Raw genomic sequence first — 27545 nt, 5'->3', positions numbered from 1 at the left:
TTTAGTTGATCCCCCACCCTCTACCAACTGAATGTACATAGCACTGAAAACCACATTTTCCTGAAACAAAACCACATTTTGGAAGATTTTGTTTGCCGTCTGCATTGTCAGTAAAGAAATAAAACCAAACCATTTTTCATTTTAAAAACATGTTTAGGTTTTTCACAACAGTCTTCGTGTGAAACATCAGTTGATGATCAACCTATCAATGAATGAAAACCATACATGATATCAAACGGCGATCCCCTGTGAAGTAATTTCATGTTGTGCATATATGTTTGTGCCACTCATTTGAAATGTTCTTAGTTAACATTGTTTTGGTTTCACGAAAACGTGTTTTTCAATTTTATGTGTTCAATTCAACTCAAAGAGAAAGTGATTAGACATTCAGTTCAAAGAGAAACAGGACACATTTTGTTAATTTAATGCATAATTTAACAAACTATTTTAGGTGCAAACTGTCAAAAAGTTTAACTCAGAAAAAGAACAACAAACACAATAATTAGTATGAAATCAACCATAATCAGTGTGCTAAATGTTCACCATTCATGTCAAAGTTAGTTGACAGAACATACGGTACAAATGTTTAACTGGTCCCTGCCTGATCAAGCTGTTGATCCCTGAAGACTTAGAAAAATATCTGTTGTTTATTTTGCAAACTGGAATACGGACATTTGCCCCCCAGTCCAAAAATGGATAGGTGGACATTTGCCCCCAAGTCGAAATGATGGCTAGGACATTTGCCCCCCAGTAGAAATGTTGGCTAGGACATTTGCCCCCCCCAGTAGAAATGTTGGCTAGGACATTTGCCCCCCCAGTTGATATCTACTATATTGATAAAATGAAACAAAAACACTAAATATTGTGAACAACTTTATTTTCATTTTGAGCACTGGGTTAGGGTTAGGGTTAGTAATTTAAGTTGTTAATTAAACCAATTTTTATACTGGGGGCAAATGTCCTAGCCAACATTTCTACAGGGGGGCAAATATCCTAGCCAACATTTCTACTGGGGGGCAAATGTCCTAGCCATCATTTTGACTGGGGGGCAAATGTCCACCTATTCATTTTTGGACTGGGGGCAAATGTCCTGGATTCTTGCAAACTATAAAAGATTACAACCTTTCAAGCTAGTATAAACCTAGAGATACAAAATGAAAATACCTATTTACATTTTATTCACGTTTTGTGACATAAATCAGAAATAATTTGACATTTAATGATTTATTAAAATAATTAATTAAAAAACTAAAATTATACAACTTAGTTTTTCAAGCTAAATACATTTATGTATGTGTATGTATGTATTTTATTTTAATTTTTTTTATAAATATCTACAGAAAACCAATTGTTTTTAAAGAACAGTTTAAAGGCCTTTGAAATCATTTATTTACCTTTTGTAAATAATATTTCTTGTCAACATACTAGTATACATTTTATACTAAAAGAATAAACCAGTAAATGTAAAGTAACACCAACCTAAGGAGGAAAACGAAACAATAACCAAATGAACAAATAAAGAATATTACTCCAATCTGACTGAAATCAGAGCCTAAAATGTACTATGTCTGTTGGAAGGATTCGAAATAAGCCAATTTCACCCTGTGCACAGATGATCTTTCATTTCACCAATCAGAACACAGCCAGCAAATATTTACCAGTGACTCGATGCATTCAGATCAACAAATGCAATTTTTTTTTAAATGTCCTATATTTTTCAATTGTGCTATTAACAGGCTGTGCATACTATTAAATATAATTATGAATTTAATTCTAAAAGATATTGGGGCGTTCATTCACATTATTTAATTTCATACATTGTACTTTTCCCTTTAAAATTAAAATACAATAAACAGACTCTATGGATGTTATACATGTGTACTAATTTCAGTCAAACTAGATTGCATGTATCTGAAACATAACAAATGATTCAAACCAACACCAGATTATATAAACAGTAAATTATATAATAAAAATGTATCAAAATTCACCTTAAAAGAGATCATTATTATGTTTTTAAAAATACTGTAATGCACCTATAAAAAATCATGATGGCTTTTAAAACATACTTTAGATTTAAACTGGACATCAAAGTTGAATAACAATTTGTCCCACAAGGTTTTGACTTGAGATATTGCCAAGAGTGGGTTTATGGCTGGAACCTTTTCTTTAGTTTTTTTTCTGTTTTATAATCAATGCAGTTTTGACTACCGGTAGATAGTATTTGACCTGGATTCCATTCACTATATATTCAGTCCAAATTGAAACATTTTCATATTTTTTGTTTTGATCACAATCACTATATATTTTAATTGAATACTAAGGGTGAATACTAAAATACCATGGATGCTAGTTTAAGGTGAACATTTTCATAAATCAAACAGCTTGAAAAGAATTTTTTTTAAAACCCATTCAACACAAAAATTAATATTAGATGGAACAAAATGTGAAATATTTATTCTACTTACTAAATGCAACAAATCCAAAATCTAATTGACAAAAAACATGCAACAATGTTAACTGGTTATGTATAATGTTTTAAAACCCAGAACACGAACAGACTGCAAGGAAAATAATCAATAAAATGTTTTAACATGGAACACTTTAATTTTAGTCATAGAAAGCTATAATGTAACAGACCTGCATTTCATTTACATAACAACAGGTCACAAAGAAGTATCTATTATTAGTTAATTATGCAACTAAATATGCAAAAATGACAGCTTGTTTACCTTGCAAAATTTAATACACTTTTTTGTTATTGCATCATAACAGTTTTGTCATATAAACACACAGAAACATTTTTCAAAACAAATATAAATAACAATGTTATTTAGTTACAACTTGAGCCACGTACATTTACATGTACCTATTCAAAATACATGCTTTTAAAAAGCATAAGTTAACTTGTATGTATTTTTTATATTTTAAATCCACATTTGTAATAAAATGGAACACAAAATTAACCATTAGTGCAAAATATAAATTGTAAAATCAAATAAAAAATTTTTTACAAGAAGATTACCACATCAGTAAACTTTGCTTTTGTTTTATTCATCATTATGTAACTTTATTGACCTAAAAAAAATCTAATTTTACATCTAGACAAAAGCTGTGTTAGTCTGTATTGTAAAAAGAACAAACATGCATTGTTATATGGTGGGTATTTCCTGTTTAAAGCCTTAAGGGGTTTCAAGTTTGCTATTCATAGCTAGAGAAGAATGCCTTGGAAGTGTATCTAACTTGCAATTAACAATGTGTGTTGACTGCCTTGGGGGTATTTCTGGTGTTCAATTAACAACCAGTTTTTACAGTCACCTTTGACACTCTTTGTGGTTTGCAAATAGGGGTCTAGAACACAAACAACCCAGACCAGGTGACATACATAAAACAGCTAAATCATGCTTTTAAAAACATTAGCATGTAGTTAAAGTGTTAACTATACACTGTGGTGAAAATATTCAAATTTAGTTAATAGTTGTTAAGAAATGATTTAGTACAGAAAAAAGCAAAACAAATCACAACAACCGTAGATGAAAGTTATTAAACTAGACGATGATGTGTAACGACAGATGAAACTAAAATTAGGTAACAGGATGTTGATGATATATTAGGCCCAAAAAAACAGAAGAAGTTTGTTTTAGGTAACATGGCCAAAAAAAGTAGGGTAGCTAGGTAGGAATTTTTTTTTTTTTTTTTTTAATTTATTTTTAGTTAAATGTCTTTGCCAGAGAAAAACTCAGTCTCAAGATGAAAGACATGAAGGCAAGCTGTCTGAAAAATCTTAGTTTACTCTTTGCAGCCAGAGAGAAATAAAAACAATCTCACTGTCAATGTCAGTTTTAAGTTTCACATGCCATTTTCAAAAGACATGAAAACTAAAAAAGTTCAAACTATTCCTTTCACAAATAAAAGTCAGTAGATGACTGCACAGAAACTTCACAGCTTTGTCCAGTTTTGTCAGAGGATGACTGCACAAATTTGTCCAAGTTGGTCAATAGATGTTTCCACAAAAAGTTCACAGATCTATCCAGTCAGTAGATGACTGCACAAAAACCTCACAGATTTGTCCAACTTGTATTGGAAATAACAAAACAATACTAATTTTGTGTGCAATTTACAAATCAATCGGCTTAGAAATGAATAACTTGTAGTAAATTTCATAGTAATAAAAAGGCGTTCCTAGCCCGAGTACTCTGACTGTAAGAGAGTTAGATGGACATTTGGACATAAATAATGAGCGTGTTTATGTTCAAATGTCCGTTTAGCTCTCTTACAGTCAGAGTACTCGGGCTAAGGCGTTCCCTGAAATAAATGTGAACTGTTTAATTTTGTGGTTATTCTTGAATATTCTGTTTATTTAATTATTACCCATGCTCAGCAGTTGATAGGCCTATCTACATCACTGGCGTAGGAAGCGGGGAAGGGGGTACTTTGTAGCAGCATCGATGGTTTATATATTAATTTTATACGTGTGTGTGTGCACACCCACCCCACTTTTTGGTATCTTCCTACAGGCTACAACCGTGTATATTGACAAATTCTGGGTACTAGGCCTAAGCAGTAGCCAACAACGAAAATTGTACCACGTCTTCTTCAAACGACCTTCACCTTTGCATGCGAAAAATGTATGACATGACTGGAGTTACGATAATACGATATATTTTCCTCTATAGGCCTACAGTATTTAGCAGTTTGTAATAAAAGCCGTTTAATCGCCACACACGTTACCATACTGTCATGCGATCTCGTGTGTCACCAATTACAGTGGTACCTAATAAGAGCACGTGTTAATGATTCCAATTTCAAACAAATTAGTTATGCTCATATCCATTCAACGTCCAGGCATGTCTAGTCTGGGTCCAGTCTAACAACGCCAGTGATTGGGTCCAGGGCACAGCATAAGAATGTGCCAAAAGGTGGGGTGGGGGTGTATAAAAACCATCGCTGCTGCCCCCCCCCACTCCTCGACCTCCATTTAACACACACACCCCTCGACCTCCATTTAACACACACACTGACATGTAAGAGTTATCCTACTTCAGTACTTCTGTCGTCTGCTTTGTCAATCCGCGACCACAACTTCTCTGTGCGCTTCCCCCCACCCCACCAGAAAAAAAGAAGTTCAGGGTCGGCGGCAAAATTTAGGGTCGGTCGGGTGACCGGAAACAAACGATTTTATTTTTTTGGCCTTAAACCTTTTTGTAAAAATAATATAGACATTGCCTATTAATCAATCCATAACATATTATAATGTAGAACATTAATAAATAGATTAAAGAGAAATGTTTTTACAAAAACAAATAATTTATAATAATAATAAGTTGTGGGGTTTCTTTTGTATTTCATTCTGAAAACTGTATTTGTAATATTGTATTCAAAAGGGACTACAATAAAAGGTTTATTGAGGGCACATGGAAACACATTTTGTTCTTATACAATAAATATAAACCATAATACTGTTAAAATGTATAGCGTATTTCAATGTTTAAACAAATGCAGGAGACAATATTTAAAAATCTTAGGTAACCGGAAGTCAGTTCACGTGAGTTTTACTTAGGTAACAGATTGTTCGGTTACGTGAATATAGTTCCCTTTCATTACTGATATATGGTACTTTTAATTTAGAATGTAATTGTTCACCACCTAACTGATTGGCGGTTCTCGTGATTTTAAAGTTGCGTAACCAACACACGAACAGAACAACGGTTCTCGCCATTAAAATTTAAAGACTGTACAAAATGTCAGAATTGAAAATAGTAATTAAAGTTTACATATTTGATATTAATTATGCTGATACATTTGAAAATAGTAGTTAAAGTTTACATATTTTACATTAATAATACAAGTAAATACACTTAATAAACATTTTAACATCTTTAATTTAGATCTCAATATTCTTTAGTGGTGTCATTAAAGAAAAGAATGGGTTTTTTTAACTTACCTAAACCTATCAAGTCTGCAGCTGCGGAGGGTTTTGGTGGGGCTGGTTGAGGTTTAGGCTTTGCAGGAATGTCCTCTGTGGGCTTTTTCTCTGCTGGCATGGTCTTTGGTTTTACACCAGCAGACGCCTAAAACATAAAGTTTAATAAATAATACAGTGTTCGTAAAATAAGCATTTGACCATTTGTCCTGAGTAAAAATGTGCTTGGACAAACACATTTTTACCTCAATAGTTGTCCTACGGACAAGTAAACAATTTCATTGCAAACCATTTACTTGGCCAAGTGAAAATATTGGCAGACAGGTGGATTTCTAGATGTACTTGTCCTATGGACTAGTTAACAGTGTGCTTATTTCTACCAGTGTAATATCTTAATGTTGTACTTAATTTTTCATAACACCAACACCAGTCACCCTACATTATTAACTTAGAATGGGGAACAGTCATGTAAACAATATCTCATATTCCTAAATTGTCATATATCTTCTGAAACGTTTTGTTTGTCTCATTCATACTACATGACACTGTGATACTGATAGTAAACACAACATATAAAATCTTTTGTTTAATTACCCTACATTCAATTTGTCTTACATTATGAATGTAAACTGCCAGTCATGAATCAATCAAATTTGTATACAACAAGGCCGACATTTTTTTTTACTTTGTTTCCTATTACATGCTGGAAAAATATAGGGTAGGTAGGTAGGAAAAACATTTTATTTTGGAAAATAATTTTATTTATGAATATTAAATAAAGGTGTTGACTACTGGTATCCAAAATAACCTCTGCATGTATAGAAATACATTATGCAAACCAACAATACCATTCATCACAGTGTTTTCCATAGAAATGAAGTGGGGGCATATTTTACATGCAGTTTTAAATATAAGGGCTTTGTTTTCCATTATACAATTTTCAAAAGGACAAAAACCTTATGACCATTTTATTTTCTATATCTATTTCATAACTTAATTAAAAAAAGAAAATATGTAGTACTATCCACATAGGTGTTTAAAGGCTTCTTTTTACATGGGCAACTTATAAATTTATAAAAGGCAAGGCATTTTGATTTTGAGGGCAACATGGTGCTAACCTATCTGTGGGAGAGTACATACAAAAGACCCCATGCTGTTTAATAATAGGCAGAAGGCTTACTCTCATACTAACACTTAACTTCTGTACTGGTCCAGGACAGACTTGGTTGAACCTTATTGGATAGAAACCAGTAAATAAGTTATAACAATTTCTTTTAATGAAAACTGACAAGAAGTGTATCTAAGAAATGGTAGATTTAACAATTTTATAATTTGCAATGTTAGTTTTATTCTGTATGCATCCAGTATTAAAGTACACACTTGGTTTGAAGCAATCAATCGGTCCAATGAATAGAAATGCAGTACAAATGCTCAGGATGCTCAAACGAATGTTGAAAAGTAAAGTTTGTTTTATTTAACGACGCCACTACAGCACATTGATTTTTATCTTTAATATCATCGGCTATTAGACGTCAAACACATGGTCATTCTGACACTGTTTTTAGTGGAAAACCCGCAAAGTTCCCAGTGACCACTTACAAAAAATAACGAAACGCATCGAGATCTTACTGACATATTTAATCATTTGATTTGGCAGTAAACTCCACCAGTATCGGTAAACATTCCCTCACCTAGTTTATCAGAAGGTCACTAAATTTCTACAAGGCCAGTTTGTCGCTGGAGTAAATCATTAAATATAGTTATTATTATTATTATTATTCGGAACACCTCGCTACGCTAGATGTAGAGTAAATCGGAAAAGATCGCATATATTCGTGAAAACAATTTTCCGACTCTTCACCCGAAAGTAACCGAACTTCAATTTAAAGGGAAGTAACTCCATCAATCAATTGTTAGAAGAAATCACCAATAAAACTAAATTTGCGACAGTAAAACCACCGATATACGTCCGCAAATCGGAAAACACAGTAGGGTTTTCCCCTAAATGACACCAAATTAGTGCTTGTGATAGTTTTGGAATGTTTTCGTGGAACTCGTTGTTATATTAAAAAAAAGTTTTAGGGTCGGCAGGTTCAAATTAGGGTCGGTTGGGTAACCGGAAACAAGCAATATTTCATGATATGTCCAATGCGTCTCTATGAGAACTATTTAGACTTACAGAATTAAGCTGCATGGTGCTTGCAGGCTTGGACTTTCTTTTCTTGTCTCTGTCATCTTCTAGCCACTAAAAATAAAAAAATCATAAAAGTCAATGCTGCTCATAAAAAAGGTTTGTTATTCCAGCTGGTGTTATGATGCTGTTCTATATTTTGTAAAGTGTAAATAAAAAGACCTTTGAGGCTAACTAAAAACATTGTTCATATATCTATGGTAACAGCAGCCTTCATTTATCATAAACTAGAACATATATTGTAGCAACATATGATAGCCTATATATTTGACAGATATATATACATGTGCTGTTAAATAACCACTTCTTCAACTTTCTGTTTTTAAATACTAAAACATAAACTTAGAAAATGTACAAATATGTTACATTATCACTACTCACGTACACGTATATTTCAATTTTGTAACATAAAGATGAGCTGAACTTTCAATATTAAATGACTAAACAATGCATATTGATCAATATATACTGGTATAGCTATCTATATATTTCATTAGAGCAAGAATCGTCAAAAACATTAAATACATTTTATAGCAGCATACTGCATCTTTAATGACATCTTTAGAACACAGGGAGAACAGTGACAAAGATTATGTGGTACCCAGTAAATGCTGTGCACCATTCTATCAAAATAGATTGCATGCAGGTGACTTAAACTATGATTATTTACTTCTGTTAAACAATATTAGTTTTCAAACAATTAGTGAGACCATATTAAAACTGCTTGATATAAAAAAAAAATGAGGTGAAGATGTTAAAAATTAAATATAAAGACTATATTTTTATTTAAAAAACAAAAACAAATGCTTTATTTATTCAGAAGCACAAGCAACACATATGCTAGTCAAAAATGCAGATATTTGTACATGTAAATGATTTCAAAATTAAATGTTTAATAGAATCAACAAAAACATCTGAATCAGAGTCACTTATTTCTACAATTATTTAAATACAGACCTGTGTTTGTTTGTAATTGTTGCTGTTGTGTGGGGATTGTTTTGGGGATTTGGATTTTTTTTCTTCTTTTCTTTTGGGGGGGGGGGGGGGGTAGTCTTAATTTTTTTTATATGTAATTACTTATACCATGCAGTACAAAATTTATCTGCAAATTGTCTTATTATCGTACCAGTACTTGGTATGATGGAGATTAGGATGTGAAATAAGACATGCAAAGATCATTCAGGCTACACAAAATGTACATTAAATGTTGAAAAGACATGATGCAATAAAACAGATTTCTATGAAACACAACTAATTCTTATTTTTTATTGTTAAGATTTAAATAGTAGTTACATGTCCATATGTATGAGTCCATGCACTGAAAGGAAACTATTATCCACAGCTTGTCAGGATCTCTAATTTATTCTTAACACCAGAGAAATGCTGATATCCTGATTCATACAGGTAGTTACTGCAATTTGTTGTCAACAAGGCAATGACTTCTATGAATAATTTGAAAAACATTAAATTTCCCTCATTTTAATGTCACTTGGGAAAATGTTGCATGTCCAAATGAGTTGAGCAAAACATTATTAAACATGAACGAAACCTCTGTATAATCAAAAGAAACTTAAATTATCAACAAACTATTTCTAGAACCCTGGCATAGTGAGCATTTTTCCTCTAGCCTAAGGGATTAAGTAAAAACTGTTTAGGGGTCATTGTATATATGGGTTTCTTCTTGGTCCTGTCCAGAACACGTTTTTATTACAAATAATGTTCAAGCTTGTGTAATTTAATAATTATTTTTAGGCCCAGTGCGCTACATATTAGTTTAATTTTTAACAATTTGCTCTTAAAGGTTGTGTGCTGGCCATGGCAAAAGGGGACTTCTTATATGAAATGGTCCTTAGAACACTAAAATCCTTATTAACCATGAATGTACCAAATTATTATTAAATTACCTAGCATTTCAAAAGTTATATGTTCACACTTTCAGCAACATTATTTTCTTATTAGTACGCTTTTAACATCAGTTTAAGATTATAATGAAATTAATATGATTAAACACTAAAATGGTTAATTTTATTCCATGTCACACTGTATCAACTTCATGTTTGCATATCAGATATCCCCTCTAAAAAAGACCCTACATTAACAGTAATTGTATCTAAACGGTGAATTTTAGAATAATATTATTAACTATGAGCGATACAGTTATAAATGTATTTTATTGTATGCTATGTATTCCTGATAATTAGTAAAAACTGTTACTCCTATTTTTGCTTTTATATGAGTGATGCAAAGCGTATTATAAAATACCTATGTTAAACATTCCAAACTTTATTTGAAAATAAGGATGACATCATTATTCATACAGCTGCAGTCTGGGAAAATCATATGAACTGCATCACAATTCAAGGGAGGTAATTCAGTGGCATTTTGTCCGTTTAACCAAAAAGTAGTTTAATGCAGGATTTTCAGTTTCTCTTTTATTTTAAATAATAAAATTGAAACAAGACTTTTGTTAACAAATGACAGGGCTTCTAGATTATGGTAGCCCCACTCCCATGGCTAGTGATATTCAATGTTGGGCTTGTAAAAACTAAGTTGTCAAATCCTGCATTTATGTCCGTTTTGTAAATATGACTTTCCTGCCCTACCCACCTACCCAAATCCAATGGGTTTTAAGCTCTATATCCCTCTTTGGGTGACATACCTGCATCTGATTGTATTTATTAAAGTAGGGGTAGTGAATTTATAATCATGGCTAGTAAATTTTCTAAATCACTGATCCCATGGCTAGTGGATTTTTATAAAATTCTAGAAGCCCTGCAAAGGAAAACAAACATAATGCCATCTCCTGATATTTGATTACAACTTGGTAAAACATTTTTTGTCTGGTTTTAGCGCACTATGAAGCTAACCTTTAATCAAGTTAAATGTTACAAAGCATAACAAGCACTTATTCTGAGTGTAAGAAAAACTAAATCTTTAGCTGGTAACCTGTTCTTTTGTTTATCATGCAATTTCAAATACATCAGAAAATACTGATATAAACGCCTTTAGTTTTGGACTCAGAATGACATCTCAGAACATACATAACTTCTAAACTAGCATGCAGTCTTGATCCTTGAGCCCAAAACACTACGGCTTTATATGTAAAAATCACCTAACCCAAGTCAGAAAATCAAGTGTCAAAGATGATCTCTTGACATCCACAATTGTCATAATATCAATATGAACTCTTAAGAATGAGTTTAAAGTTGGCCAAATACAAATTGTCCTAGGAAACCAACAAGCAACAAAAGAAAGGCTCTTTAACATTTTAGAATTAATTTTTGAATTGATTATAAAGTACCCTCAAATATGACATGTAACCCCAATTCATATGGACAATTTGATAAATGTCATCTTTAGCAAAGGAAGATTTTTTTTACCCCAGTCAATGTAGTCATACTATGATTCAGACTAAATAAGTGGAGAAATCTTGGAGTGTTTTCTCGTTTATGGATACATTACCGGTCCTCAAAACAAATCCTTGAGGACAGGTAATGTGAAAAGAAATGGAGAAAACTTGTGAGTGTTTTCTCTTTTATGGATACATTACTGGTCCTCAAAACAAATCCTTGAGGACAGGTAATGTGAAAAGAAATGGAGAAAACTTGTGAGTGTTTTCTCTTTTATGGATACATTACCTGTCCTCAAGGATTTGTTTTGAAGACAGGTAATGTGAATTTTTTTTTGAATTTTTAAAAATATAAATATCCATATAAAGATTGCAGGAAAAAGACTAATGTTGTTTTAGAAAAACGAAATAATAAATCCTCCACCATATGCCCAAGATCATCATTTATTAAGACGAGACCTTACCTCATTCGGTATCTGAAGATTAGTAAAACAAGCATGTGTTATTAAGCTACCACCATACCTCAAGATATCTTAGGATCTATAAACAGTTTGCATATATTATACCAAACAGCAAGATGAGAATAAAAGCTTATTAAAGGCACTGACCCTAGTTATTATACAATCAAACACATTTCCCACTGTTTTACTGTTAAATTAAAACTTCTTGTTGAATTACATATTGCTTAAATGATTAATTTTGGCAGATTCAATATAATTTGGGTTATCCACCAGTGTTACTACTTGCTGAAAATGCATTTTATACAAAACAGAAAGGTATGTACTTTGAAACATTACAAGGCTTGAAATTCAAAGGGCAAAGTTCTGCAACTCAAAATACTTAATATGCTTTCTAATATTCAATTTCACAAGCAGCTTTTGCTTTCTGACTACATTTTAAAAGAGAATACAACTATTCAAATTAAGAAATTAGTGCCAACTATGTCAACATTAGGAAGACCAATATTAAATTTTAAAATGATTAGTTCAAGTTTACATAAAATGAGAGTAAAGTTGATATCAAATTACTGGTGGTCGAAAAATACTTCTTCATTTGTATCATTTATTTCCACTGTTCTGGTGTACAAATGTAAAAAAAAGCAGACTGCTTCTATTCCACAAAATGAAGTTTGAGGCTTGAACCTAGAGTCAGTGACTTTAAAAACCATTTGTATACCATGACCAGTCTTTAGTAGACCACTTGAGTGTTTGTCACCCCTGTGTACCATCTAGTATATCCAGTGTTCTCCAACTCCCTCACCAGCTTGGTGCTCTGCCATGCTGGTATCACTATATGCAATCCTCGTAATTTTAATATGCATATCCGAAGGGCTATCTCTGGTACTCGCCAAATTGCGAATTTTAGAAACAATTGGTGAATTTTATTTTAATTTGGCGAAATAATTTAAAGTATTAATAGATATTTTGTTACAAAATACCTGTATTTCTGTAAGTTTAATAGATAATTTGTTACAAAATAACTGTGTTTCTGTAAGTTTAATAGATAATTTGTTACAAAACAGTGTTTCTGTAAGTTTAATAGATAATTTGTTACAAAATAACTGTGTTTCTGTAAGTTTAATAGATAATTTGTTACAAAATAACTGTGTTTCTGTAAGTTTAATAGATAATTTGTTACAAAACAGTGTTTCTGTAAGTTTAATAGATAATTTGTTACAAAATAACTGTGTTTCTGTAAGTTTAATAGATAATTTGTTACAAAATAACTGTGTTTCTGTAAGTTTAATAGATAATTTGTTACAAAATAACTGTGTTTCTGTAAGTTTAATAGATAATTTGTTACAAAATAACTGTGTTTCTGTAAGTTTAATAGATAATTTGGCGAAATTTTCTACTGACCCAGAGCTAGCCCTGTATGTCTGTTGTGACGAATATGACAAAGTCATGCTTGCAAAATCTGGTATTTCCATTCAAATATAAACATTTCTAACATAATTTACACCCAGATTGTTTTCCAGACACCAGAAGTACCATTTCAAAAATGTTCAAGAGAAGACCAAACAACCCCCTATCCCACTGTGGTCCAGATGCCTGTGGCACTTAAACATTTTGTTCACCTAGTTTCAGAAAAGTTGGAGAATCCTGTATACTTAATGGTTAATTACTTGATTATTATGTCCAGAAATAATATATATTATTAATAATTACAATAAACAAATAAATAGTGCTATTAAGAAGTACATATAATTTGCAAACAGTCTACTACAGTCATCTAACATATCTACTTAAATTTGTGTTTATCAAACACTACACAATGTGCTACACAATATCACAAAATGTAACAATACACTAGTACACGTTCATGCAAATGGTACATGTATAACACAAGTAATCATTTATTAATTTTTTTTTTTTTTAATGTGATCCTAAGAGTTTTAAAATCATTCAAGCAAACTTTTCATTTGAAGAATAAAACGGTTCATTATACGATTGTATTTTGTATGATTTTATAAAATAGCATGAGTCACCCACTGTTGTCAAAATACTCTTCCAGAAGTTACAGTCATAGACGTTCTTTTTATAGGCAGGCACATTTGCATGAAGTTATACAGGATGGGGGGAATCTAGACTGGCAGGTAAAGCCCAACATCACAAGTGCCACAGATGCAAAGGCACACAAGAGGGCTGTGGAGTGTCTTTTCAAACACTGACATTCTTCAGGCACAGTGAAAATTGTGTGTGTGTGTGTGTGTGGGAGGGAGGGGAGGCGCGTTGACCGACTAAAAAAAAGTAGTCTGTTTTATTTAACGACGCCACTAAAGCACATTGTTTTTTTTATCTATCATCGGCTATTGGACGTCAAACATATGGTCATTCTGACAGGTTTTTTTTAGAGGAAACCCACTGTCGCCACATAGGCTACTCTTTTATGACAGGCAGCAAGGAATCTTTTATTTGCACTTCCCACAGGCAGGACAGCACAAACCATGGCCTTTGTTGAACCAGTTATGGATCACTGGTTTGCAAGTGGTTTACACCTACCCACTTGAGCTTTGCGGAGCACTCACCCAGGGTTTGGAGTCGGTATCTGGATTAAAAATCCCATGCCTCGACTGGGATCTGAACCCAGTACCTACCAACCTGTAGACAGATGGCCTAACAATGATGCCACCGAGGCCGGTCATTAACCGACTAAGACCGAGGGTACAAAGTGTTCAACTTTCAAGAAGTTTTCCAAGAAAACTGAAAACAAGATGTCCAAAAATAAAATTTGCTGTATTCTACAAGTAAAATTTATATATATATATATATATATATATATAATATTAATTTGTTCTGACCAGGGGTAGGGAGGTGGGGATCGACTTATATACAACTAAATTTCAGATATGAGAAAAATCTGTTGGGCTTGAGGTATAATGCAAAACAATCAATGTATTATAGACCTGTGCACAAACAGAATAAATGATTGTTAATATATAATTTATACTGCATGTTTATAACAAAGGCAGATTAAAAAATGATAACAACTTACCTCTTTTGGCACAACTGGTTTAGGTTGTATCCATTCCCTAGCTAAATACTTCTTATGTTCATATTTGGTCCGAATGAAATTTTCAAGAGCGCTAAAGTAGAAGTAAGGAAAAGAACCTGGTATTTATATTTACTCATGTATCCACTACACTACCAAAATCCTTCTCAGGCAATCACCTGTAACAAACAGCAACATCTGCAATCAGCTTGCAAATTTTGTCATCCCAAAGAACTCTCAACCTTTTATTTCATTAGAATGGGGTCACTTATCTAATGCTGCTAACAGTCACGTGAAGTGACAACAAAATCATACACAATTTTTTTTTAAATAAACAAATATTTGTTTAATGTCCTGTGAACTCAATCAGTGAAAAAGAACTAAACACATTAAGTTACAGAAAATTGGCAACTACAATAGGATGTAAAATTTAGAGAAAAATGTAGACGACCAAGTGACAGCACTTACAAAAAATTAAATTAAAAAAAAACACACCAAAAAACTCCACACAAAACAAAACAAGAAAAAACAACCCAGAAATTCTCAAAAGGGATATAAATCGGTAAATGTGGAATATTTTGCCATGGTGGATAAATGTGATGGTTTCTCACTGAAATAAGAGTCGTTAAGTGTTATGGAAAACTGGCTTCAGTGGCATGGAACATAGTGCTAAAACCATCAGACTAAACACTGGATTAATATCAGTACCGACTCACAACGTAGAAATTAATTTTGATGATTCATGTGTTTACAAGGTAGGTCAGATGTGTGTCCATGTCAACATATTTAACCCAGGGCTTCTAGATTATGGTAGCCCCACTCACATGGCTAGTGATATTCAATGTTGGGCTAGTAAACAACTAATATTACCATGCCAAACGGCTAGTGAAAATAAAAGTTGTCAAATGCTGCATTTTAGTCTTATTTTTAAAATATGAATATCCTGTAACAAACTCCCACCCCCACCCCCAAACTTAGTGTGTTTAAGCTCCATCTCCCTCTTTAGGTGACATATCCGATTATTACTATTAATTAGTAAAATTTTATTTACTTAAAGTAAAGTACGACTAGTGGATTTTTAATCGTGGCTAATAAATGTCTTAAATTACTGATCCCATGGCTAGTGAATTTTATAAAAATTCAAGAAGCCCTGTTTAACCATAAGTGGAAACAAGCAGAAACATACATGTATATTAAAAAATAAAAATGTTATGAGAGATTATTACTAAATGAACTTTGGTTTTGAAGGTTTAATGATGCAAGGATAAATGGCCAAATATTTCTAGCCTATTATTGCATAAAAATGAATAGAAATAACTATTGTCAAGATGAAATAAAATCAATACAAGTATAAGTTGTGAAAATTAACTGTAGAGTACACATACATCAATTACCAGTATTAGTAAAGAGATTTCAAGACACAAAAAAAATAAAAAAATGCAACTTTGTATTAAGAAGTCATTTGTCTTAAATACTCATGTTTCATTACTGTGCCAGGTAGCTGGCTAACAAAAAAGGTTTGAGTGGCTTTGCAAAAGAATCAAATAAAGCAAATGCTTCACAAGAAAATGTCCTATATGCTATAAATCATCTAGCCATTTTAGTAGCGGGTAGTTATTATTATTATTATTGTTTTTAATGAAGAAAATTTTGCAGGACATCATTCGATACAGACATTGCATTCTTCTAACTGCTATATATTCACCAAGGATACGAGTCGGTCTGGGGTCGTCTGAAGTTGTTTGGCAGTTCAGCCTCATAGGCAGCTCGGGCCCGGCTGTTTCCTACTTCTTGCATCATCTGTAATATAAGGTATTATTATAGTCAGTCCAAACAAATTTGATAAATTTTTGTAGACAAAACAATTATTGCTACAAATGCTAGGAGAAAATAAAATTAAGGAAGGTAAATTTTAATATTTATCGGCGGAAATATGCAATTCAAGCACTTTTCAAAATTATTTTCTCACTCAATTTTTTCACCACTCAAATTGGTATTCCAATCTATAAATACTCTTTTGTTATAAATGCATGGATTGGTTCAAATGATATCACATCACTTAAATAAAACTAATGTTCATAACTGCATGAATCTTACTTATGAACTACTTTCGGCAATGCTAAGAAAACAAAACATGTCGTGCCAGCTATTTTCTTTTTATTTCAAGCTCATAAAATATATGTTTACATTATTTGTAAATGTTGAATCAGTAATTATTATTAATTGCTTACAATTGTTGGTATGAATGTCTGAAAGAATGTGAGAACGCCGTCTTTCAATTACTGAAAGAAAATGCTGAACCATAAAAAGGGGTTATTCCATTTATTAATTTCCAGAAGAAAGAGTTTGTTATTTCATACTATTTTCTATAAATGAAATAGTTATAAATTTGGAAATACAAAAATTTAACATGATAATTTTTGACATTCATGAAGTATGAACCACAGAATCACTTACACATATGCCATTTGTGTATGTACCACATAATCACTTTACACATGTCATTTGTGTATGAACAACTTTGTGCTAACCTGCTACACCATTCGTAAAGTGTGTGATTCATACTTGCATGAATGTCAAAAATTATTCTGTTAATTCTTAAACAACTACACCAACTTACAGCAACTTGTTCTGCATTCCATGAATCAAGGTTTACTGATTTCACTTTGGATACATGTACGCCCATTTTCCGATGAATTCCTGCACACCGAATACATAGAAATACACCAAGGTTCCATGATGCCCATCTTGGACCTGGAATTTAAAAATAACAAAAAACACCTTTTTACTCAACAATCATCATGGTTTATTTTAGCACATAATTATTTTAGAGCGACACATGTATGTGGTAGTCAGCTTGATAACTTGAATCTTGTGAATTAGCAAAAACTATTTTTGTCCTTATATTATAATGAGAATTTCTCAGTGGAAATGTTAAAATTCCTAACTTTTTAACCACAAACAATTTCCATATGTTATAATTTTTGCTTCATTACAATAAATGTAATATATCTTACCATAATTAAATTTCACATTATATCGATATTTTGTAAATGGTAGATTAAAAAAAAAAAAAATCAATATTTTTTTCAATGTCAGGCATATGCAAATAGTAAACTTCAAAAAAGAATTTCCAATAAAAAAATTTAAGCGTTCTAAAAATGGAAGCTATAAAACATACCACACCAAAATGTACCAATTTTTTTGGTCAAAATGTACGAAATACAAATTAGTTTATGAATGGTAAATAACATACTTTCTGTCAGTGTCACATAAAACCGCTTGAATGAGTTAGAGAATTTTTATACCAATCTTTCCAAAAATAAAACACTTCCCAAACTTGTTTCATAAACCCTGTATGTCATTCCGTTAATTAATTAAAAAATTATATTTAACATAATGCACCTTTTGGAATTATTGCTGGTTATTCACGTACATTATATCATGATGACAGGAGATTTGGCTTCCATTTTATAGTAGTACCACTTCTAGCTACTGTTATTTTTTGCTTTTTAAAATATATACGGAAAGAGTTCCATATATTCGCCACATTTTGGGACTGAATTAGCATCATCAACTAAATATTGCATTAAGTACTACAAACAACTTAGTGCTTAGATCTGGATTTGAACTCCAGACCACCAGTACTGTAGTCAAGCACTCTAACCACGGAGTAGATCAACAAGTGACCCTGTATTTTATTAATTTAATACTTGTTATAAAGCTCATAGGGTGTATTTTGACAGAATGAACCGAATATCTACAGAATAAAACAAATGTTTAGTCCCATAATTCCATATTCTGTACTGGATTTCCTCCAAAAACACTAACAAAAGCACCCTTGTGGAGGAAAATTACACAGAATATCCAAAATATCTAATTTTTCAAAGGCAAAACGCAGCGTGAAACCCTTGTAAAATCTCGCTGATTAAAATTTTGGTATGGGTACCATTTGAACAAAAATGGGTATGATTTGATTTGTATTCAATAATGTGATATAAAAGTTATCGATTAATCATCATATATGCCCAGGGCTCGAAACTCGCCAAAACATATGGTGGCCCCAAAAATAATAATGAATATTGACAAATTATGGTAAGTTACCACGAACTACAAGCAAGATTTTAATGTGGAATAAATATACTCTTCAAAAAAAGAAACGCAAAAGGGTACAAATGGGTTATAACTCCGATTTTATGTTTCCTACCGGTTCATGCTTTGTGAATATAAGGTCATTGCATGTCCCAAACACATTCCCACGGTTACATTCGATAAAACGCAGCTACTGTACAATAAAGTTCCAAAATGTGAATATTCGCAAAAACGCAGCCACGTGCAAACCATGTCACCACTGCACGTGCGTTGTCTGCACATGCAACATGAACACCGACAGTATAAAAGTGCAGGGTGTTCGCTTGCCTGGCCTCTGTATCTGGCCGACAGTTGACAATCCAGGACATGCCACGTCTCAGTGAACCGCAGAGAAACAATGCCATCGGCCGACTAGACGCAGGCGAATCCAGAACGGCCGTTGCCAGGGCATTCCATGTGTCCCCAAGCACCATCTCCAGACTGTGGGACCGTTACCAGCAACATGGATCAACACGCGACCTCCCTAGATCCGGTCGACCACGGGTCACTACCCCCGGGCAGGACCGCTACATCCGGGTTCGCCACCTTCGGGAACGATTGACTACTGCCACCTCCACAGCCGCAGCAATACCAGGTTTGCGCAGGATATCCGACCAGACCGTACGGAACCGCCTACGTGAGGTAGGAATTCGTGCCAGACGTCCAGTTCGAGGTGTCATCTTAACACCACAACACCGTCGACTCCGACTGCAGTGGTGCCAGATTCATCGACAATGGCCTCAACTGCGATGGAGACAGGTGTGGTTCAGTGACGAGTCCAGATTTCTGCTCCGACGTCATGATGGAAGATGTCGCGTGTATAGGCGTCGTGGTGAACGTTATGCGGCAAACTGCGTGCAGGAAGTGGGCAGATTCGGCGGGGGTAGTGTCATGGTGTGGGCAGCCATCTCACACACTGGCAGAACTGACCTGGTCCACGTGCAGGGCAACCTGAATGCACAAGGCTACACTGACCAGATCCTCCGGCCACACATCGTTCCAGTTATGGCCAACGCCAACGCAGTGTTCCAACATGACAACGCCAGGCCTCACACAGCACGTCTCACAACGGCTTTCCTACAGAACAACAACATTAATGTCCTTCCTTGGCCATCGATATCACCGGATTTGAACCCAATTGAGCATCTATGGGACGAGTTGGACCGACGCCTCCGACAGCGACAACCACAGCCCCAGACCCTGCCCGAGCTGGCAGCAGCCTTGCAGGCCGAGTGGGCCACCATCCCCCGGGACGCCATCCGTACTCTGGTTGCTTCAATGGGCAGGCGGTGCCAGGCAGTTGTCAACACACGCGGAGGCCACACCCGGTATTGACTCCAGATGACCTTGACCTTGGTGGTGTGTCCTATCACTTACTCACAATGGACTAGAGTGAACTGTGAACAATCCTGCAACATTTGGTAATTATCGGACTCACCATTCAATAATTAAATCAATTCTCCAAATGTTACGACAATGTGGTTTTGCGTTTCTTCTTTTGAAGAGTATATATGCAATACAAATATTAATAGTGGCTCATATGTTGTCGCTCTAAAGAAGATCAGACAAATAATATTTGGGTGACTAATGCCATTATTTTTAAATATTAAAGTCGCCCAAACAGGACATTGTCGCATTTGGCGATCTGGCCACAGGCCGTTTCGAGCCCTGATGCCTATCCCTGTTGGTATCAGGTTGTTTCGCCCTTATTCCCGATCGCCCTGTGTCGTTTTGCCCCCATACCGGGTTGTTTCGCCCTCTTTACAGGGTCGTTGCAAATCAGATATAGGTTATTCATTTGTAACCCTTTATCAACCATAAACACCATTTATATGTATATGTTATTATGTGCAATATTTTAAAGAACCCCTCACCTCACACCATCCCAGTTCCTACGGGCCTGATGTATTTTGTGCTTTTTTAAAACGATTTTGTGAGAATATACTCATGGGTACAAAGTAAGAGTTCCCCTTAGAAAATCACATACAGATGTAATCCTTATTACGTTCAACGGTTGTTAGATTAAGTCATAACCTTTCACCCCTCTTGTAGAATATTCCATAAAAAGTCAAACTGGCAGACGGCACAAAATTACATGCTTTTTGCCCTATGCGATCTCAGCGAAGTCGATACAGGTGACATGGTTATTATCTAGTGTGTGGAATCCGTGTCATTGTAATTGTTTTTTTCAAGATTTCTGTCTGGACAAAATGTGGGTAAAATCTAACGAAAAATAAAGGTAGGAGCAATTTACTGTAGTTTTCAACATTTTGTTTCAGACTATGTTTAAGTCTACAACCTTGTTGCCTGTTAGGTAACTATTACGACAAAATTATGGGTAAAAATATTTTTTATATACCTAATTTTGCATACTAATACCACCCCCAATACAATAGGGGCGAACGACTTATAATGGAGGACTCAGGGCCAACGGGAATAAGGGCGAAATGACTCGGGGTCGAATAGGAATAAGGGCGAAACGACCCGGATTCATCCCTGTTGAATATATGTCATATTTATTGTGTATGATGTATAAAAGATGGCCCAGAAATTCTCTCACTGATCTTAAATTTATAAAAAAAAAGTTAATCTCCTTTCAAGTTTTATTAACAAACGTATTCAAAACTAGTCATTTTCATTTCATTTTTTAAAATCTTGCCTGCGTTACTACTGGAAGTCTGAACTGCCAAATCATCTTTAATGATGACACCGACAGATTGTCAAATTTAAATACTGGTACCAATCGCCATTAACTTACCCTTGGCATCACAATCAACGCAATATTTGTTGTCATCATCTTTTAGTAAATTAGAAAGAATAGCTTGGAATTTCTCTTGTTGGGCTTTTACTCGATCTTTTTCTACTTTCGACATGATAATAAAATAAAACAAAACCAAAGTGGGAAGCAACCTATGGGGAGACAACCAATATTGATGTTCCGGTTAGCGCATTGATACAAATCGTTTTGGTTTTTTTTATTATGAAAAATTTATATACTGATATAATGTGTCTTTTAAATCTTAGTACTGTGTTGACACTTGTTATGTATATTTAACAAATGGAGATAACAAGTAAGTTAAATTGTGACTTAACAGAGGTGTGATTTTTTTTTGTTTTGCGAATTAACATATGAACATTCATCTGTGATTAGTTCATGAACGTCACGATGCAAGGGGAACAACTGTGATTCATTTAGATTTTTAATGTAATATACTTATGCACTTTACAAACGCATCAAAAAGTTGAAATAAAAAGTATATTTGTTCAACGCGTTTTTTAAATTGTACTTGACAGACATTTATATAACATTTGCGTTCATGTATTTTTTTTTAATGAATAAATTATAAATAACAAGAAACAGAAAAAGGGAAATATATATATATATATATATATATATATATATATATATATATATATATATACACAGTGCTGTCCGGTGTATCGGCGCACCTAAGCATTTAAGGACCATTTTCTATGTGAACACTGTGAAATACTTAATAAAATGTGTCTCTCACCAATGAAGCAGTGCATAATCTGAAATACATTACAAATTGTTTTATGTCTGTAGTAAATAAACATTTTAAAATGGTGCATAAATATAGGCACCCCCTTGTATCCAAAACGATTTGCATGTCCGGTGATTCGGCGCAGTAGATGTGGATCGTTGACCCCGCTATTTATAGACCGCCCATGACCTCATTTTTAGCCCATAAACGCTACACTATTGTCCCAAAATTATTTTAGTACTTTTTTATTTTGGCTTGTTAAAAATATTACTATGAAAATTAACGATCACACATGACCCATCTCATGATCAGTTTCGGAAACGTTTACTTGAGTGGCACAGTACTGCAGATGCATACATGTTCATTGTCATGCATGGCTAAGATGCCTACATGGATTTTATTTTTCTTGGGTAGATTGTGCACACACGTGGATCTTATTTCGCTTTTATTTTTTACAACAATGTGACAATTGTGAACTGGAATGACTGTCAATTAAGGTGTAAAATTTTCGTTTTGTGTGCATTTGTCTGTGTTTTCCTTTTCAGTTTAAATAAAAATAACCGAAAAAAAATAATTACATTTATACTGTTTACTATAATTTAAAAAATGCGGGAAAGGTGTTTTCAGACTGGTTTTAACATTCTTAATATCAATAAGGCTGACCTACTTCGCGTTTATATTGACGAAAACAGGTGAATGATTTATTTTGAAATTATGATATAATTATTGATAATTCTAAAAAAAAATTAATTGCACCCTTAACAATAAATATGTTGATACTTGATTAACCATTGAAAAAGAAATTGAACTTTAATTCGTTAAAAATACCGACAACATGACAACTTCCTAAGCATACTTCACAAAATATCAAGTGCGCCTAATCACCGGACGCGCCGATACACCGGACACGATTGTATATATATGACGTCACAGAGTCCATTACGTCATCAGCTTTCCGTTGACGGTGTAATTAAATCTACATCTGATGAGTGAGCAATTCAACTCTCTCACGAAACAAGCCTGTCATGTAGAGATAAACATACACTTTTGACGATATATATATATATATATATATATATATATATATATATATATATATATATATATATATATATATATATATATATATGTAGTGTTGGTATAAAGTGCTACTACTGGCAGTAGCTAGTGGGAATTTCCCTAGTAGCTCAGTTGGTAGAGCGCTGGACTCTCGTACTGAGAGTCCGTGGTTCGAATCTCCTCAGTGGAGGTTGATTTTTTTCTGTTTATATATATATATATATTATATATATATATATATGATTCGTCACGAGTATTTTTTAATATGGGAAATATCAACCGAGGCTTCGTTAATCTGTATTTGTCGAGCCTTTGGCGAGACAAATACAGATTAACAGGCCGAGGTTGATATTTACCATATTAAAAAATACTCGTGACGAATTCTATTTATCATATCACTGTCAAATTTGTTTATTTTTCACTTATATGATTAATAAACAAAACCCCAACGCTCGGACGTAACAATTTGTTTTGACGTATGAATACATGTACATGTCAATCACTCAGCTGATAATCGGTTTGTCAATACACCTTGAAGGTTATCTATGCTGTCTGAAACTAGGTTAAAAGCGGACAGAACGATTGTAGCTATTTAAACAATTTAATACTAATTTAACAGTTTTATATATAAACAATGAAATTATAATAAAATAATTGACAATAGCAAAAAATTTCAAAATAACTTTTCGCGGCATTTTGCTGAATACTACGTCATTGTCAGACATAGGCGTATCTACGTCACTGACCTATTTAAGGGCTTCATCAAGTTAGTCGCCGTCGGAATCACTGTCAAAAATGATTCTTCGTTGTTTTATGGCGACAACAGGACTTTTAGGCTGAGCCAGATTTATTACGATGTTGCCCCCACTGACATTGCCTCCAAACATGGTGTTCACACCGCCGGAAATATTGATGATCTGTGATTGTTTCGAATTTAAAAGTGTTGTCGGATTTCCTTCGAAGACGAACACGCGGGAACCAAACTTGAGGATTCACAAGATGTAGATATCGCGGACAGAATGTACGACAGTTATTTGTGTTTGTCGTGATTTATATGGCTGTATGCATTAACTGAATGAATATTTTTGTGTCCTGTTATCTGCATGTTTTAATGAGCAGGAACGTGATTGTCGTTCCGTTTTTTGACCAGATATTTGTGTATAGAGTGGTTCGTCAGTCGTTTAGTGGTACAAACATTACCACTCGAACACATGTTTTTCATCAGTCCAGCAAGTTTATTTCTACCAATGCATTGCCCGAGGAACCACTGTTCTCCTGCGTTCGGCATACCGAGTGTGTGTGTGTGTGTGTGTAGCAATGTAGAATGGGTCGTCAGCACAAACGTTTCGCGGTCGTTTTGAAGAATAAAACTTGAAAACTTCAACGGGACATCGAAGGGGATTTTGTGTGTTTGCCTACATTTTTGGAATAACGTCTCTGCAATCGCGGGGATTTTCTCATACTTTGCATACTTGCAAAAGGTTGCATAGTACCAAAGAAGAGAGTACCGTGTCAAAGTTCGACGTGCACCGTCAAATATTTACGGAGTAAAAGCAGCTGTGGGTGTGATTGGTAGTAATATGTGACATTGATTATTTGTGCAAATTCTATTATCCATTGACAATAAATAAATACACTTTTATTTGTTATACAGTTGTTATGCAGTATATACCAGAGGTTGAAACTAATGCGGGGTACCCCCAAAAATGGAACTGCAATTTTCAGCAAAAATGACGGTTGCTATTAAAAACATAAATTAAATCTCTTAAATGATACGTGACCCCCCATTTTCTTGCAGCTAGATTAGATGTGAGGTGCCACACTTTCTATTGCTGTACTTCCTGGGTGTGTTGAAACGCTGCTTATATCAGTTTTATTAGTAAACGTTAACATTATCGGCAATAGGAATTGATTTGGTCTAATGGAACCAAAAGACAACTTCAAAAGACGCCATGTTTGTTCGTCAACAATTTTGACAGGTTAAAATAGTTCCACATTTTGGTATATAATTTGCGTAATAATGTAATTTGCATACTTATGTCTCAAAATATGTGATTTATGTAATGGGCGTACCCAATGCTATTCCTTAGTAGTGATATGATAAATATATTTATTAACCCGGTTAATAATGGTATGCAAATTTGCAAGGTCTCTAGGTAATGTGTTGCTGTGGATAGGTCATTTGCTTACAAGCCAACAAGACGCGTGTACCTGAGCGTAACGTTTTCAAAGATTTGTTTAAATGCGTAACGTCAAACTAATAAGCTCTGTGAAGTTGGTTACTTATTCCTCGTTCCTCGTTCCTTATTCAATATCGAATAAGTAACTAGAAAGTCAGTTTCACATTCGCTTTGCGCGTACTACATGTTTAAATTTATCGACTGGTAAAGTCTGTGTTAGGCCATGCTATAATATATTGTCTCAACAAGTAAAAATTCGGAATTATTGTAATAAATCACAAATATTTTACTCCTTTTTGCCAATAAATGACCAGCAGCAACAACAGCATCAACATCAACAACAACTACTACTATTACGTCTACTACTACTAATACTACTACTACTAATTAATCTTATTATTATTATTATTATTATTACAATTATTATCGTCAACGTCACCATTACGGACAATCAAAGTGACATAATTACATAGCATGTAATTTGTCACACCCCACCACCAATACCCCCCCCCCCCCCCCCTCTCTCTCTCTCTCTCTCTCTCTCTCTCTCTCAGAACATGTATGAATATACTGACAGATAGTTTTACCCGGTTCATATGGGGCATAAGTGCATCAAAATACATTGTATATATGTCGTTATCTTTCTCTGCTATCTTTCGATATGGCGACAGGCCATGGATAAACTACGTCGTTGCTTTGGGTCAGACAGCATGGACCACCACCATATTGCATATACACGATTATGCGTTTTCCTGCAATTTTCATTATGGCGACAGGCCATAGACGAACGACGTCGTGACGATTGGTTAGACGGCATGGACCACCACCCCGCTACATTAGATATGAACTTAGAATACGTCTGAACATTTCGACACTTAGCCTTGCCCGGTCCATGGGGGATGAGTGCATGTAAATGCATTGCATATATACATGATTATGCGTTTTCTGCCAATTTTCATTACGGCGACAGGCCATAGACGAACGACGTCGTGTCGATTGGTTAGACGGCATGGACCACCACACCGCTACATTAGTTATGAACTTAGAATACGTCTGAACATTTTGACACCTAGCCTTGCCCTGTCCATGGGGGATGAGTGCATGTAAATGCATTGCATATATACATGATTATGCGTTTTCTGCCAATTTTGATTACGGCGACAGGCCATAGACGAACGACGTCGTGACGATTGGTTAGACGGCATGGACCACCACCCCGCTACATTAGTTATGAACTTAGAATACGTCTGAACATTTTGACACCTAGCCTTGTCCGGTCCATGGATGAGTGCATGTAAATGCATTGCATATATACATGATTATGCGTTTTCTGCCAATTTTCATTACGGCGACAGGCCATAGACGAACGACGTCGTGTCGATTGGTTAGACGGCATGGACCACCACACCGCTACATTAGTTATGAACCTAGAATACGTCTGAACATTTTGACACCTAGCCTTGCCCGGTCCATGGGGTATGAGTGCATGTAAATGCATTGCATATATATATAATCATGCGTTTTCTGCCAATTTTGATTATGGCGAAAGGCCATAGACGAACGACGTCGTGACGATTGGTTAGACGGCATGGACCACCACCCCGCTACATTAGATATGAACTTAGAATACGTCTGAACATTTCGACACTTAGCCTTGCCCGGTCCATGGGGGATGAGTGCATGTTAAATGCATTGCATATATACATGATTATGC

The 27545-nt window shown here is 34.3% G+C and overlaps 1 protein-coding gene across 7 annotated transcripts in view; it reads right to left on the bottom strand.

Moving 5' to 3' along the window:
• Nucleotides 1-21991, bottom strand: part of LOC121375766 (stromal membrane-associated protein 2-like) — a 40706-nt gene extending 18715 nt beyond the window's left edge. For 3 of the 7 annotated variants that reach the window (XM_041503383.1, XM_041503388.1, XM_041503389.1), the window contains exons 1-8: nucleotides 21845-21991; nucleotides 17576-17709; nucleotides 16661-16755; nucleotides 14959-15049; nucleotides 11928-11939; nucleotides 8103-8168; nucleotides 5945-6071; nucleotides 2469-2489 (exon numbers count right to left, since the gene is read on the bottom strand). In XM_041503383.1, coding sequence (XP_041359317.1) covers nucleotides 2469-2489; nucleotides 5945-6071; nucleotides 8103-8168; nucleotides 11928-11939; nucleotides 14959-15049; nucleotides 16661-16755; nucleotides 17576-17709; nucleotides 21845-21959 — 661 coding nt within the window. In that variant the 5' untranslated portion in view covers nucleotides 21960-21991. The remainder of the gene's footprint in view (nucleotides 1-2468; nucleotides 2490-5944; nucleotides 6072-8102; nucleotides 8169-11927; nucleotides 11940-14958; nucleotides 15050-16660; nucleotides 16756-17575; nucleotides 17710-21844) is intronic. The other 4 variants (XM_041503384.1, XM_041503387.1, XM_041503385.1 and 1 more) reach the window with 4 other exon arrangements.
• Nucleotides 21992-27545: the final 5554 nt, after the last annotated feature.

The sequence above is a fragment of the Gigantopelta aegis genome, chromosome 6, assembly GCF_016097555.1.
Source record: "Gigantopelta aegis isolate Gae_Host chromosome 6, Gae_host_genome, whole genome shotgun sequence".
Classification (NCBI taxonomy): Eukaryota; Metazoa; Mollusca; class Gastropoda; order Neomphalida; family Peltospiridae; genus Gigantopelta; species Gigantopelta aegis.
This window is presented reverse-complemented; position numbering and strand designations above follow the sequence as displayed.